The sequence below is a fragment of the Ruditapes philippinarum genome, unplaced genomic scaffold (assembly GCF_026571515.1).
Source record: "Ruditapes philippinarum isolate M1 unplaced genomic scaffold, ASM2657151v2 ctg463_1_1_1_1, whole genome shotgun sequence".
NCBI classification, from domain to species: Eukaryota; Metazoa; Mollusca; class Bivalvia; order Venerida; family Veneridae; genus Ruditapes; species Ruditapes philippinarum.
The window spans coordinates 16,176-33,280 of NW_026866611.1; the positions used below are offsets into that span (position 1 = coordinate 16,176).

A 17,105-nucleotide genomic window follows, 5' to 3' on the forward strand; every position below is an offset into this window, starting at 1 on the left:
TGATATTAGTTGATTTTTGACTGTTATTTTATGTTCATTTCTTTGTTATAACCAGTTGCATATTATATGCATTAGTTTAATAAACACTGAAACTGAAACATTACCGCATTTATAAAGATGGTATGTTCGGTAAACTTTTAGCTATGTTCATTCATGGATTACGCCGCGAATATTTTCAAGTATGGAGCACGTAACTCTGATGTATGACCGTAGCCCATACCCAAGGCAAAGTAATAAACACGTATGTTTTCTTACATAAGATAAGTTATCTTATGTCCCAGCCTTATTACGCTGGCACAAAGGTGACATGTGAGTGTTTTTATTTATCTCGTGCTCAACAGATACTATGTCGTGGCTACGAGTTACTAAGTCTGGCCACGAGATAGTTAAGTCGTGGGAACGAGATACTATGTCGTGGCCACGAGTTACTATGTCGTGGCCACGAGATAATTTAGTCGTGGGCACGGGATAATATGTCGTAATATAGTATCTCGTGCGCACGGGATAAATAGAAACACAAACACACACATGTCACCTTTGTTTCACCATACCTAATCGGCGTGCCAACATTTAGTGGTACAGTACCTAAATATTTTATCATGTGACTATCACGTGATTTAGCAATAAAATAAAATGACAAAATGGCGGACGAACCAATTGACAGTGGGCAAAATTCCGAAATGGTTAAGGAAGAAGATATAACTGAAGAGGAGGATTTTTCATGTGAAAATTTTCACGACGGACAGGTAATTCTGGATGTTCAGTAAAATTGCGTTGACAGAACAAACATTTCACAAATTAAAACACAGCTTTTGAAACGAAAGTTGACATAAAACTTCCTTTCCACTTTCAGTATATGCATTTGTATTCTTTATTAAAGTAAATTAATGATCGATAGACATCCTTAATATGATGGTACTGTAGTTACTATTAATGAAGGATATTATTGCAACATCTGAATAACTTTTAAATGTACTAGCAAAAGTTAACAGGTTAAGCTGTTAGGCATCATTGTATACATAAACATACATGTATGTGTTGGGGCAGGGCTCGAATTTAACACTCGCAAACTCGCAAAATGCTAGTTGAAAAATGATTTTGCGAGTTAGATTTATGACTACTAGCAATTTTTTGCGAGTTGAAGAAAAAACGGAATACGCTCGTCAGGAAAATCTGAAATATAAATGGGGCGTAATATTCGCAGGTAGCCGAGTTATAAACTATGCGCGCACTTGCTGTCTGGTTTACATTTTCTATACCTTAACCTCGCTTAAAAAAGTACACAAATTTAAACCAGTCCAAATTTCATTTTGTTCGTGTAAATCAAGCGTGATCGGAATAAAATGTCTAAACGAAAAATAACAAACTTCTTCCCACTTACTGAAGCAAATGTGTCTTCCGATAACAATACTCTGAGTACAGAAGATGATTCACAGTCTATCAAAAGAAAGACAATCAGACCTTCAGTTAAAAATTGGGAGAAAGAACTGCATGTCAGTCTTACGTACTAACTCGATGACGATGGAATTGTTGCCAAAATATTTTGCGCCGATTGTTGTGCTCATAATCCAGACCAGACATCGTCGGTATGGCGACAATATTGCATTATTATTTTTTTACATGTAGAGTGACATTTGATAAGAATCCCTGTCCCCTAAATCAAGTTTTTGAGTAGAAAGTTACGTCGCTGATTCGTACCCTGGGCAGTTCGAACTCGTCCAAATAAATTACAATTTTAAACAATTTTGGAATTAAAAAATCATTGTGGTAAAAAGTGCTAGTTGAATTCAGTTTTTGCTAGTTAAAAATTTGTCCACTAGCAAAAAATTGCTAGTGGCCAAAAAAGTTAAATTCGAGCCCTGTGTTGGGGTTCAGTGAACTTTGCTCGATTGTTTTTCTTTTGTTATACTAAAAATAAAGGGGAACAATGTCCAACACAAACATGATTATAAACATTATGTATGCACCCATAAGATAATTCAATATTGTTATTTCATTAACGTAATTGTAGCCCAACAAATTGTGTACTTTAGGGCTTTTTATAATACAGATGATGGTCGCCCTTCGCAGAAAAAGACAGACATCTATTATATGTAATATCAGATTGTAAAATAGGTTTGTCTTGCAGTCAAAATAGTGAGACTAATTTGTTTATGGAGACCTCGATTCATAAACACTGTTATAATTATATTTATAATGTCTTTGAAACTTACCTTAGAATAACATGAAACAAGAAAGCTATAAGTCAACATTTTTATAATGTTTTGTTGTTTCTTTTGTTTGTTTGTTTTTTCATCTGTCAAATTGTCACCCATTTTAAACAAAGTTAAACAAATTGTTGATTTTTGTAAGAAAAAAAAAATGTTTGAAGTAATTTTTAACAAATTAACTTGAAACAATAGAGTCAATTTTTAATAAGGAATATTATTTGTTTTGCCAGTTCACCTGTCAGCTTTATGGACAACGCCATGTTTGTTCTTGAGATCGTGAAAATTACCTACTCAGTATTAAGGCTCCCACGTTTACAATTTTTTGTAAACGTTTACACGACTGCTAAGAACCGAAACGATACCGTTTAAACGGTGGTACCTCTATGTACTATACACACCATGTAATTGAGTCGCTAAATGATGTATTTCTTTCTATTTTTAATACATGTACAAATAAAGAATGTGCAAGGCTTATCACAATTGAGTCAGCACACATTTTTTGCATTGTAACCCCATTTTTTACCAAAAATGTATTATGTCACGAGCAATTTTGCACGGTAATGCTGTGTGGAGGGTTGTAAACACCCATTTTCCGTTTGTTTACTTTGGAATAAACCACTAGAATTGATAAAATCCATATTTACAGGCAATGATTCAGAAATTTTGTAAGACAATATGGTCATTTCGATTAAACGGTAAACAAAATCGTAAACGTTTATGAATGAAAATCGAAACGAATCCGTTTAAACTTGTAATCGTGGGGGCCTTACTCAGTATTGGTTCTAAGAAACTGTGTGTATCGCTTCCAAAATAATGAAAGCTTGCCAATAATTGGTTGTTTTAAAGACAATGAGAAGGTGACTATCTATGGGTGGATGTCATATCCTAATGCATAGCGTTACTAAGGGGCTGTTTTTAATCAGATTGAATCAGTTATATTCAGCAATAGTGCCAAGTAAAATTGGGGTTGTGGATAGAGTTGAAAAAAACAAACACTTTTTTATATTAAAGGCCCAGAAATGCTCCTATTAAGTATTCTTATTTCTCAAAAGCTTTTTATTTTTGATGTACTTATGTTACTCATTGGCCATTTATCTGAATCATCTTTTTCATCTGTTGTTTTTTTGGCAATCAGTACACACACAGTTATATTGATTTAGTATTTTGTATAGTAAGTGATTTAGTATTTTGTAGGGAAGTTTACAATTTGCTACATTTATGACAAATTCTTTTACATTTATTTCTAATTTCTTTAGGTTACAAGCATCTTACAAGTTTTAAATCATTATCTAAATGTTATAAAATTCATATTTATCCTTTCTAAAAATGTAAACAGTTTTTCATTTCGAAACAAAACTTTGAGGATTTTTGAAGGTGTCATGTTTGACCCAGCTGCTATTGTCTTAAATTTTTGTTGAAATTTCTCAAAGAATGCATTGACCTCAAATATTATCATTTGTTACATGTCATTTTGCTAAAGCAGCATGCCTTCAGTTTCATGGTTGTTTTCATGAAATTTTTGAAACTGTATTAAAAAGTAAAATATTGGAAAGTGAACCAAGAAAGTAATTTTCACATTGTAAACAGCACTTACAACCCATGTAAGTCAAAATATGCAAAGAATTAAGGCCCATACTGCATCAATCAAGAAATACATGTATGGTGATACATTATGCAAAATCACACATTATGTGAGAATAATTTCTTGAATCTTTTTACTTTTCTAAAATTTCAGAACATCTTTCTCAAGTTTGATTTTTTGAAATATTTGACTTATCTGGAGGCATGCAGCTTTAAAGACATAACCACACTATTCAAAACACGGGTGTTTGTAAAGTTTGTTCAGTAATGTATACATGTAGTTTCGATGTAGGCAATGACAAGCTCATATGGCTAGTACAACAATCCAAAAATTCTAGCTGTATGTACACACATGTACACTGAACAACACTTTATTGTTTTTTTTAAAGGCAATAACAAAAAAACCAATAGAAAATTCAGAATACATGAAACTTGTGTTTCTAATTGAAGATTTCAACTAATTAATATTATAAAATCTTTATTAGCCATTTATTAGTAATGGGTGATTGGCAGGGCCATTTAAAATAAAAGTCAAATTCATTCAAACTTGAAATTAATTTGGAAAGAAATTGTCTCTGCAGAAAATTTAAGTGTATGGAAAACTTGATACATAAAAAAGTTTTGTTTTGCAATATTTCTTTGCTTAAATTCTATCTTGTGTTAATGTTTTAAAAGTTTATAGAAATAACATTTTATGGAGATTCCACTGAGGTTAAATATTGACATGACAGAATTAAAAATATTTTTTCACAAAAACCAATGTTTAAAAACACAATATGTGAATAATTTTCTTGACTTTTTTACTCTTCATTTTGAACCAGAAAGATGTATGTTCAACAAAGATAGTCTGCCACTTCTGACAGCAACATACAATAATTATCATGTATACATGAACATAAAATTTGGTCCTTTGTTCATTGCAAACTTCTTCCTCTGAAGTTCATGATTATATACTGGTGCTGCAAATAATTAAATCTTAGCCTTTCTGTGCCATTACACCGCGACCACTACATGTTCTAAAATTTTTATTCAAAGCTAAATCGAGAAGTTTATAACATTCCTTTTGCTGTTTGTTCTTTTATTTTGTAAAGTAAATCATTTTGTGATCATCAGTGTATCATAGCTTAACCTTTTAAGAGAGAAGTATGCAGTGTTTATAGTGTCTGTTTACATGGCTGTATCACAGTGACATACTTCATCAGTCTCGTTATCTTGGTTTTTATCAGCCACATATTTGATACAAATGTATGTTTAAGATAATTGCTGCTTATGAATTATTTATTTGCCCATTGTGGCTGAGAGGGTTGCCTTTAATAAGGCATCAGAATTGCAGCCACCGTTTATCCCTACATGATCATAAGAGACATCTAAATGGGTTAACCGTTTGAATTATTAGAGTCTTATAATGATGCATCTCTTGGTTCCAGCAGGCGTAGTGGTTTTGACCACTAGTGTTGTTTTTAGTTTGAAACAATTGAGGTTATCCAAAATCATTTTTTCCTGTTTCGGCGCCATATGACCTTAATTGTATTGGTGTGCCAAATAAAACAAAACAAACAAACAAGCATTGTTTATTTAAGTTGGATTGTGATAAAAGCTTGAGACTTTTTTGATCCACTCACTCATCCTTTTCTTGGAACTTACTTGTGAGTAATGGTGTAAATGAGGAAAATTTGTTGTGCCAAACCAATGATCCCTGTGTCAAGAGGCAGACATCTTAATCACTAAACTGTGCTGCCATTCATGATTTTAGATTGTTTTAGTTTGTGTCAGCATAGTTATATGTGGAGGTGCACATTATTTAAGCCATGAATTACTTACATGACAGCTTGCCTCCAGATTCATGCTATTTTTTATGAAAATTTGGAAAGTACTTACCCTATAGCCTGCTGTATTGGTGTAATGGATTTGTCATGCTTTGAAATTTAAACAGTCCATTAGAATTGTAACGGATTTAAGTTAAAAGAAATACAAAAATTTAGCTACCAACAATATAGAGCATTGGTCAGACTGCATGAATTTAAGAATAAATGATTTTATTTTTGTAAAGGACTATGCTAGGACATAATGACAGAAACAATGCAAGTAAATGCTGCTGAACATGTAGACGCATAAATCTTTTTAGGATAAAAAATAGCAGACACACTAAATTATGGTTCTCTTCTATGATTATATAACTTTTGACAGCTTTGTGGATAAAATTGATGTAAACCATTAGAATAAAATCTGGCCAACCTGATTCCTGTGTTGTCTGACCCGTGTTGACTGCTCGATTTTAACATTTCGATTTCGAAAATTCCCCATATTAATCCTTTACCTGTTAAATTTCTTAAATGGACTTGTACAGCTGCCATTTTTGGAACTGGCCATTTTTGATTTTGGTCAGGCCATGTATGTCATCTCTAGAACATTGAGAGCATAAATGTTACAATATTTGTTCCACATATTAAATGTGTGACATCATATGTTGATACTGTGTGTATGTTACAATATTTTGTTCTCAATATTAAATGCGTGACATCATATGTTGATACTGTTTTGTTTGTTCTGGTTTTCAGTTATCTTACGTCGGTCATGATATAGAGTCTCTACCACAAAAGTTGATTGAAGATTACTCAAAGGTGACAACAAGATTAGATCTGAGCTTTAACCAAGTTAAGTTAGTACTGTTTTATTTTCTTCTTCTTCTTCCTTAATGTTTACATGTAGGTACATGACATCATATTAACTGTATCATCATTGTGATTTATGACATGAGTTATTAAATACTATTTTAGGCAAATTGTTGTTTCAGTGATAGTGTGATTTTAAAAAAGAAATTATCACATGGATATTTTTGTTACAGTGGTTATCAATCATGATAATAATAGACTATTTTAGGTTGTTTGTCAGTTTGTTTATAGCTCGACTATTCGAAGAATTTGGAAAGCTATTGTACTCACCTTGGGGTCGCTATCACTCTTTGGTTAAGTTTTGCTTGCATTTTTAGTTGGTATCTCCAATACTGCCAAAGGGAATTGGTTGAAACTTCACACACTTATTTGAGAGCATAATAGGAGGTCACTGTCCAAGGCCCTTAACTTTAACATGAATTTTGGGGTTTGAAACTACAATATCTATATCAGGGGTCCAGTGCTCTTTCTTGGCTTTTAATTGTATGTTTACTTCCAAGCAAAACATAATATATTCCTAGAACCATTTATTCTTTCAAACTCAACTAAGGTGATCTACATAATAGACTCAATTGTAAATGTAGGACAGTTTATCCTGAAGATGATTTGCCATAGTTAAGTTTCACCTTGGACAATAATATTGAGTATGATAGATTGGCCTTAAAATATTAATCATTTGGAGGTATCATCCTTGAAACCTAACTTTAAAGTTATGAATGATTAAGAGTTATGGTCCTTGAAGCCTTACCTTAATAAATTAATGATGTAGAGTTTAATGGTCCTTTAACTTTATTTATGATTTATGACTATGGTCCTTGAAACCTTACCCTTTAGTTATTAATGAGTTGGCGTTTTATGGTCCTTGAAACTTTAACCTTAAAATTATTAATGATTTAGGGTTGTTGTCCTTGAAACCTTACCTTAATTTCTTTTTGATTTATGATTATGGTTCTTGAAGCCTTACCTTTATTTATGAATGATTTTGAATTAAGGTCCTTGAATTCCCAATATTAATTTATTCATGATTTAGAGTTAAGGTCCTTTAAAACTTAACCTTAATTGAACAATGATTAGTTAAGATCCTTGAAACCTTTACCTCTTAATTTATCAATGATTAAGAGTTAAGGTTCTTAAAACCTTAACAAGGTCCGTCAAACCTTATTCTTAATTTTTCAATGATTTAGAGTTATGGACCTTGACACCTTACCATATAATATAAAGTTAAAGAACCAAATTCTTAGGGAATATTATAGTTTGACAATGCTTTTTCTGTTACAGTCTTTCCATTATCAACTGTTAACTTTGTTACAAGAAATATTTTTAAACATATTTTTAAAATAGATTTTGCTTTTTGATAAACTGAAAAGTTCCGTTCAATCATGTTAGGTTTCTAAATGTACCACATACATTTGCAAACAAAATTGGATTCTTGCTTAAGTGTTTATATATAGAGAGTACTTTAAATGTCCTTTAAAAGATTCTTTTGAAAATGAAAACATTGAAAAGCCTCTAGAAGCTGTCAGAAGCAATTGTCGGTTTTATTAAAGCTGAGCTATAGACAGATGTGTTTGTGACAGGTGTGATTGGAAAGGAACTTGAAATAAATGCTGACTAGACACTCAATTATCTACTCAACAAAACATTGTAGCATTTGTATTGCGTATTTGCAGTTTGACACTACACTCAGTAAAAATTTCTCAAACCTATTTAGAATTTCCTGTTATATTGTTATGCTTAATTTCTATGTTTTAGATCATTTTAACATTTATTCTTGCAGAATGCTGGTCTGAAAATGTAATATGGTGACTGTGGGCAGTTCCTTTCTTGCGATTGGTCAATTTTGAATTGTAAACTAAAATTCAGCAATCAAATGCTACAGTTTTAGACTGGTTTTAGTTAAGTTTTAGTTTTAGACACTCTTAAGGGGAAACCTTGAGGTAAGACAGTCTGGTCATCTTTCATTGGAATATTATTTCTGTTTTCCAGTAATTTGCTAGGCCTTGAAGAGTTTTGTCATTTACAAGAGCTGGTTTTAGACAATAATGAAATCAATGACTACACAGTGTTCCCTCATTTACAGCAGCTGCACACACTAACACTCAACAAAAATAAGGTATTTATCGTTGTGTATTCTCTTATACCCCAGCATTACTTATACCCCTGCATTGCTAAAAAGATCAGTTTAATGGGAGGGGTGGCCTACTGGTTATGATGTCTGCCTCTCAACCCAGGGATCATGGGTTCGAGCCTAATAGGGTCAGGACCATATTTCTTTATATGACACCTGAGTACTGGTTGGTTCCAGGAAGCGGACTCGCAAGTGATTAATATAAGTTGCTAGAACTTGTTTCGCAATCGAGCTTAAATGAATATATTTTAAATTAATCAGTTGGGCATTACATTATTTTTTGTCCAGTTTGTATCATGTATGTTTATCCTCTCAGAAGACAACATTAACTGAAAAATTACTAATTTTGTGAAATGGAATTGCCCGTCTTTGGAGCAGTTAATTCAAAGTTTAAGGGATTTCAATATCAGAATACAAAAATTGAGTAATCAATTAAATAACAATTACTTTAAAAAAACTTTTAAAACTGATCTGTGCCAACAGTATAGAGTATGAATTGAATTTGCAGGCCGTCCACGCATTATACTGGTGGTACAGGTCTTTCATTATCATGGTCAGCACTCAAGAAACTAATGTGTGTAAATTTTTGTATTTTTGTATTTTCAGTTAACAGATTTAGAACATTTAATAAGTGAGATCAAAAGTAAGTTACCTAAGCTGAAATACTTAAGTTTATTGGGGAATGCCGCGTGTCCAAATCAACTCTCGGCACATGATAAAGATGATGAAGACTATTTAAGATATAGGTAAGGTATAATTTATTTTAACTATTTTTATTTAACCCTTAACTTTGTAATTGAACTTGTCCACCTTTCATTTTTTAGACTATCAAGATGTAAATTTGAACTTAGTCAGTCAACAGTATAACACAATTTGAGTGTCTCATATAAGCTTGATTAAGGTAGTCTTATTGCAATGCTTTTCAGCCAAAAATGTTCTAACATAGGCCAATATCGTATTAAATTGGTCATTTCCGGAACATTATTTTTCACAATCTTTGGTATTCAATTGTTTTTAACCATTTATAACATAGCATTAAAGGATCGTTAGTTATCTAATGCCAAAGTTTTGGGAAAATAATGTTCCAGAAATAATCGATTTGCCACAGTAATGGCAGATGTTAGAATTTTTTGGCGGGATAACATTACCTTGAATATACAGCTTATTACAGTGATGTCTAGTGTTGTCCCGATTGTAGCTTAAAATCGAAAACTAATCGGACCACCCCGAAGTCGGCGACAATCGATAGTCCTTTTTAAAAATCGATTTTTAGTGTTCTACTGCCGCTGAAAAGTCAAGGGGCGTAACTTTATACACACGTGGTAATTTAGTTTATTTTAAGCGGCCATGGAAAATGCCAAACTCGATTATACTATCGGAAGACAATCAATTGTGGTGGTCCCATTATCGATAATGATTTCTGAGTCCGATACCCAACACTAGTGATGTCCCTACTGTTAAATTATCTGCCTCTCTGCTTAGAAATTGTGGGTTTGAACCAAAATGTGGTCATGGCTGCTTTCTATAAGTGACATGAGCGCTGGTTAAGCCAGGGGCAGATTTAGGAGTGTCAAAAATGACCTATAACCCACTGAATTTGTGTAATAGACTTGCCCTGCTTTGAATTTGGAACAGTCCATTCAATGTTTAAGGGATTTCAATATCAAAATACAAAAATTGAGCTATCAACAATATAGAGCCTGATCAGACTGCATAGAAGTTCAGGCTGGCCTGGCTTTATATTGGTGACAAAGGTTAATCTTTTTTGGTTCCAGCCGGCTAATTTAAGGTTAAATACTTAGATAAAAGCAAAGTTAAATAAATTAAACAGTTGTTTTATTCCCAAATATTTTCTGTGAAAGTTTGGTGTTGCAGATATGAGTCTATAGTAAAGTTAGTGTTAACACAATTATTTTTTAATTATCATAAGTGGAGTTGTGAAAAGTGTACTTTAACAAATGTTTGTTACAACAAATAGTGTCATTTGATATAAGTTTATGACTCAGTCTTCAGTCATAAGACTTTGTGGTTTATTTATGTCTGTAATTATTTATTTATATCCTGTCTTGTGATCTCTTATAAACTCATACTAAACAGTAAACATAAATTACTGTAGAATCATTGATATTTGTTGATGATAAGCTTTTTTTTACTTTATAGCAAAAGTTAACAATCAGAATTAAACTGTCCACAACTATCAGTTTAAAAGCACATAATGCCTCAGAAATCCACATTTTTTTTCAGTTCTCATGAAATGTCAAACATGTGTTTAATAATGGATTAAGAGCATATGTCATGTCTAACAACTTAAATAAGTAGCTCTGAATACCGGTATGCATTAATGTGTCATAAAGGTAGCAAATTGTGAAGAAAATAGTATTTTGACTTCTATACAAAATACAAATTCACTATAGTTATACCAACTACTAGCAGAAGAAGCAACAAATATATGTTGTTTCAAAATGTGGCAAATGAGTAAATTTTTGGAAATTTTAACAAGATACCTAAAATAAACAAGTTTCTGAGTGACAAAATGATTGCATTTCTGAGGCATAATGGGCCTTTAATGTATATGTTGTATCTATCTACTAAAACTTGAACCGTCAGAGGTTTTATTTCAGTGTATTTGCCAGAGAAATACCTAAGAACACTAAAAACTTATATATTTTTTAAAATGAATTATAATGAACAAACTCTTTTCAGGAAAGAAAACTATGTTCAAGATTAGATAATTTATTTACAAGCTTATAAAGAAAGTCACCAATAAATTAATAAAGCAGATACTCGTAAAATTCCTAATAAACACCCCTCCCTTAATAAAGGCCCCCCAAGATATTTTGATGTGGGAAACATCTACTCATCAGTGCTGATCTCATGAGAAAATCCACTTGTCTTGTAGGCACAGGACTTCATTTCATGGAGAGTCCTAAGTCGGTCCTAAGACAAAAAATTTGTGTTTCAAAGAAAGTCTTAAAAACACATATTAACTTACGACTCCTATATTTATGACAAGAAACAGTCATACCCAAGTAAGTCTAGTCATGTAAACTGACCTGGTTTTAAACTGGCGACAAAATAATGCTACTAAACCACGTGTAGGTTCCAGGAGGGTCAGAATTATTTCTAAGCATACACAGTAATGATTATAAAATATATTTTCAGGTATAAAGTGCTGTATAATTTACCAGAGTTGAAGTTTCTAGATTCAACACAAGTTACATCATCAGATATGGAGGAAGCCAAACGTGTTGGACCGTTCTTGACTGTTGTTAGAGGCACAGATGCACCCATTACAGTAAGTGTCTTATTTTCCATGTTTTGTTGCATAAAACTTATTGTTGAAAAAGAATGAAATCAGTATATAAAGTAATACATGTATAGATAAAATGAAACAATAATATCTACTTTCTTTACAATAAGTTTTTTATACAAAATGTTTGAAAACATAACTCAAAAATAGGTATTTTCCTGAATCTGTAGAAATATTGTGTACATAATTATGGTCTTGAACGATAGCTTTTTTTCCAAGGCAACTTAAAACTTGGGAATTGAATTTGGAAACCTTAAAAACAAGGATAATAATGTGAGGGTTTGGTGCAAAACAGCTGTAACTCATAGTACATAATGAAGGAGTAACGTCTGTTTTGCACCGATCCATCAATATATTGAATATTGTCATCAGTATAAATGTACAAAAAATTTGTTCTCATAAACCATTCTGTTGCTTTGTTGTCACTGTAACACTATACTTGTAATCTGTACTTATTTTGTTTTATTACAAGAATAATGCAATACAACATGACAACATTAATTAAAATGCAATCAGTGACTGTACTTTACAGTGATGATTATTTTGCCTTTTTTTCGTTAAGAACATCTTTTATTCATTGTAATTTCAGAAAGACTTGACATTACAATATCATCTATTATTATTGTTTGATAACACTTTTTGAGACTTATATAACGTATAATTTAAGACTATATGAAACGACTGCTAATGCATAAGTATTTGTATATATGATAGGGTATTGATATAAGGAATTATTATAACAAAGTCTATGTTATTTTATAGTTTCCAGAGGAGAGTCCCCCATCTCCAAGCCCTTACTCCCCATTACCAAATTCTGGAAGAACTAGTGAAGAGCATCAAGGTAAGACTGACTTCCAAATTTTTGTTTGGTATTATGTAACAGGGAGAGAATTGGATTAGAAATCCAGGGGTCACTGATTTTATCCTCTGGCAAGACATAATTTCTCATATTATAGTTGGTACAAACATATTTATTTAAGCTCAATTGCGAAACAAGTTCTTGCAACTCATATTAATAACTTTCGAGTCCGTTTCTTGAAACCAACCAGTACTGGTGTCGTATTAAGAAACATGGTCATGACCCTTGATTGTTGATCATGGACAATTGTGTTTTGTTGATTTGTCTTTCACTGCTTATTCAAATAATAGTCGTTCACTTGCAGAGAAATTTGTAGTTAAAGGTTTGTTTTCTAGGAAAACCTGTGAGATTGATAGGCCACTGAAATATGACATAAAATAGTATGTTAAACTCAGTGTAAAATCCAGAAAAACCAAACTTTGACTTTTACATGGCATCCATACCTAAACCATGTGCATTAAGCTCTTAATGTATTAAGATGATGTCACATACTATTCTTTCCATGAGCTTTGATAAGTTCCAATTTTAATAATGTTTGTTTTATTTCTATATTTCAGGGACTTATGGAAAGAGTAAATATGTGTACTATGGTAAACATTCAGAAGGGAACAGATTTATACGCAATACTGACCTTTGACCTATTTATAATAATCATAAAACTGCTTTGCATTCGTCTGCTTAAATGTCATTTGTGCCATAAGGTCATATGACTTCATCACTAAGTTAAAGAGATATTGCCTTTGTATAAACTTGGGATGTAGTTTTGTAGACTTTAGGCGATAAACTAGGGGTCAGAGGTCAGGGGTCAGTTTAAATCACCAGCAGCTGATAGGCCAGTCTTTACTTTGTGTCATCTGTGATCAAAAGGTCGAAGAGATAATTCACTTTATTGAATAATTTGAAATTAAATTATTCATGGATAACTGTTTCTTAAAAGTCGATTGCGAAATCTTTGAAATAAGCATTTCATTTATAAAAAAGTTCCTTAATCTTCTGCAGTTATGGATTTGCCCCACTTTAAATTTGGAACAGTCCATTCACAGTGCAGGGTAGCCTCAGGCTCTTTGGTTCCAGGAGATTAAAAGTTGAAATAATGACAAATTATTTTGTTAAGATTTTATTATGTTTATTTCACTATTAGTGACGGGTTTTGAAATGTTGTATCAAAATTCTTGGGGGTTTTTTTTAGCCGAAGGTTTCATACTTAAAAATGTAAAAAAAAAAAAATCATATTTTTATTGCACATTTTATTCATTTTAAATTACTTTTTAAATGGACAAGTTGAATGAAGAAGCATGATTAAATGTCGTTTGATGTTGTTGTTATTGTTTTCATTTTGATACATGTTTTTCATTTGATAAATGTATATAAACAATATATTCTGAACAAGTTTTCCTTGCTTGTATAATATTTTGGTAGATATTTTTCATACAAATCTTAAGTGTTTTTCATAGAGATACAGAACTATTTTCTGCTCATCTTACATGGCAGTAACAATGTTATTGAATTTAAGGAATAGATACTGAATACAATAAGTATCATGAAGGAAGATAAAAAAGTTAATTCAGTTCAGAATAGAATTTAATATAGGTATTCCTGACACTGCTAAAATTTTATAATGGACTTGTCCTCGTTTGAATTTGGAACAGTTCATGGGTAGATAAGGGTATTCCATTTTCAAAACCCTTAATCCTTAACCCCATTCAGTACTTATTATGAAAATTTTCCCACTCCTTCAAATGATAAATGGTTTTGTCCAGAATGAAAGATGGACAAGTCCATTTAAGATATTTAGTGTGGTAATGGTTAAATCAAGCAGCCAACAGTATAAATTCTAGGCAGACGGCACCAATGTGCCAGTGCTTACATAGTTCTATTATTATGGGATTAGGAAGAAATTATTGTAAATAGCTCTTTTTGACTCAAGTGCAGTCTGTTGGAATGACATAAAAGATTTAATTCAATTTCCCTTAATCTCTAAGCAAGCCAATATAAAATATTTGTTTTTTCATATGTTATAAAATCTATGTTTCCTTTCATCCGTTAACAAGACATTTATATGTTGGGATAATAAATTACAAAAAGGGAGGACAGGTATTTTGAAGTAGAAGAGATTTTTATCAAGATTGTTTATGTTTTCATACAGTCAAGACTAATTGACGGAATTTAGAATAGAACACTCTATGTCTACCTCTCTGCTTAGATATAAGTAGTATCTTATTACACTTTATTATCTTTTATTACATCTTATTATGTTTTATTACAATGAATTGGTTATTTTATTACAATAAATTGGTTTTAATGAATCTACTTTTGTGAGAGCTTATATTCTGTAGTATGTAGACGTAGTTTCAGGAAATTTTAATTAGGAGGTTGTCTGTCTAATTATTGTAGTTTGTAATTGTATTTATTGTTGGTAAAATAAACTTAATAAACAGGGATATAGTGCAATTTCTAGTGTACAAAGGAACTTTGCCAGGAAGAAGAGAAAAGAGATTTCTTGTTATACCAGTTTTTATCTTGACTATTCAAATAACAGGGAAAGCTGTTGTACTCACCCCGGTGTTGGCGTCACACTTTGGTTAAAGTTTCTGCTTTGCAAGTGATTGTCTCCAAAACTACTGAAGGGAATGGAAAGAAACTTCACACACTTGTTGTCTGTGATAATCTAACATGATGGGCACAGGTCTCATAACTCTTAATTACCTTTTTACAGAGTTATGCCCCATTTCTTACTGTCAAGTATAGCAAATAGTCCAGCATGCTGTCTTATGGACAGCTCTCATTATTTATTATATGTGCTAGAAGATTGTCACAAAATCATTTACTTTGGTCTGAGTAGATGTAGATAGTATAGATGTACCCCACTCTTCTGAGGGTTAAAAATCATCATCACTCCTTAGTATTTAGTCATCCTCACTCTTTAGAGTTTAATACTCTATTCTGAGGGCATAAACAATTCATTATTGCTGCAGAACAAAGCATTATTTTCTAAAATGTAGAACTTTGAGATTATATTTTCAATTGTTATTTGTCGGTTTTGGCAGCATTGTGAATGAAAGGGATTTAACTGAGATTTGCAATTCAAATAATGATTGATATTGTTGACAAACGTTTTCTTGTGTGAAAGAAAACTGATTATTTCTCTTAAACAGGGTATTTGTCATAGATATTTCAAGTTTAAGTGTATCATTAGGTTAAAGTTTTGTTTTAAGTTTATAAAAGAGGGTTCAATGCACCTTTCTTTGTGCATTAACATTTGCAGAAGCATGTGGACACATTTAAAGCCCCAGCCCATAGGGCCACATGAAAAAAGGTGCATTATAGCGCTATTCTTGCATAAAAGTCTACATCCGTTTCAATATTTTTTTATTTTTTTTGTTATTTATTTTTTGTAAACAGAAACTGGTTTTGTCAGGCTTTTCACATGCTAGTGCAATGCCATTGACAGTTTTGTTTTGACAATTAAATGGTTGGTCAATGCAGTAAGCTGTTTTTACATGGCACAGCAAGTCATGCATATTAAAAACATGCAACAACAGTGTGTGCTTGCATGTTTTTTTTTCTCTGTTAATTTATACCAGGGTTGGCATTTTATGCAAGAATATAGTATTTTTCAACATAACCTTTTCTTGTATCATTTCCATAATTGATGAATTAATTATTGTAGTTTTTAATTTCTAGAGTGAATCAATAAAAGTCTACAATCTAAGTCACTATAAGTATTTATATAAACTGTTAAACAATTAACTTTTTATTTTTTATCAAAAGATGTAAAAGGATTTCAGGCAAGTTTAAGCTGGTTATATTTGTTTTGTTAAATTCAAACTGGTGCTTTTATTTTGTTATGGCTGTAAATTATGCTTTTAATGTTTAGTAATCTTTAAGCTTTTTGTTTAGTTTCTTGTCTTTTTTGAGAAAATATTTTACATGTTCAATTTTAATAATAATAAAGTGATATCTATTAAAATATTTCTTATAAAATTTATAAATGGTAAAATTGTGTTGGTTCAATAATCCAAAGTTGATTCTCAAAAGAGTTGTAACATAGAATGTTTCTGCTACTTAACACATACGTGAATATTGTTTATAAACAGAATAAAAAAATGTTCCTAACAAAATATTATACTCATAATAGGATAAGTAAGAAGAATATTACATGTCATAATATTATACTGTTAAGCAATAATAGCTTGTGCATGCACCAATCCCTAATAGGAAAACAAACAGTCAAACATATTTCTTTCATACAGATATTTTAGAATTATTCTTTTTCAAAATAGAAATAAATCTTTTGTTAAGTGCCAGTAGCACATATTTAGCTTTATACATTTTGTTTTAGTTT

The 17,105-nt window shown here is 31.6% G+C and overlaps 1 protein-coding gene across 1 annotated transcript; it reads left to right on the forward strand.

The window, feature by feature from the left end:
* The first annotated feature begins 587 nt into the window (after window positions 1-587).
* Window positions 588-15,999, forward strand: LOC132733065 (leucine-rich melanocyte differentiation-associated protein-like). Its single transcript, XM_060719650.1, has 7 exons — window positions 588-746; window positions 6,350-6,450; window positions 8,450-8,576; window positions 9,198-9,337; window positions 11,754-11,886; window positions 12,664-12,742; window positions 13,318-15,999. The coding sequence occupies exons 1-7, from the start codon at window positions 642-644 to the stop codon at window positions 13,395-13,397; spliced, it is 765 nt and encodes a 254-aa protein (XP_060575633.1). The 5' UTR covers window positions 588-641; the 3' UTR covers window positions 13,398-15,999.
* The last annotated feature ends 1,106 nt before the right edge of the window (window positions 16,000-17,105 follow it).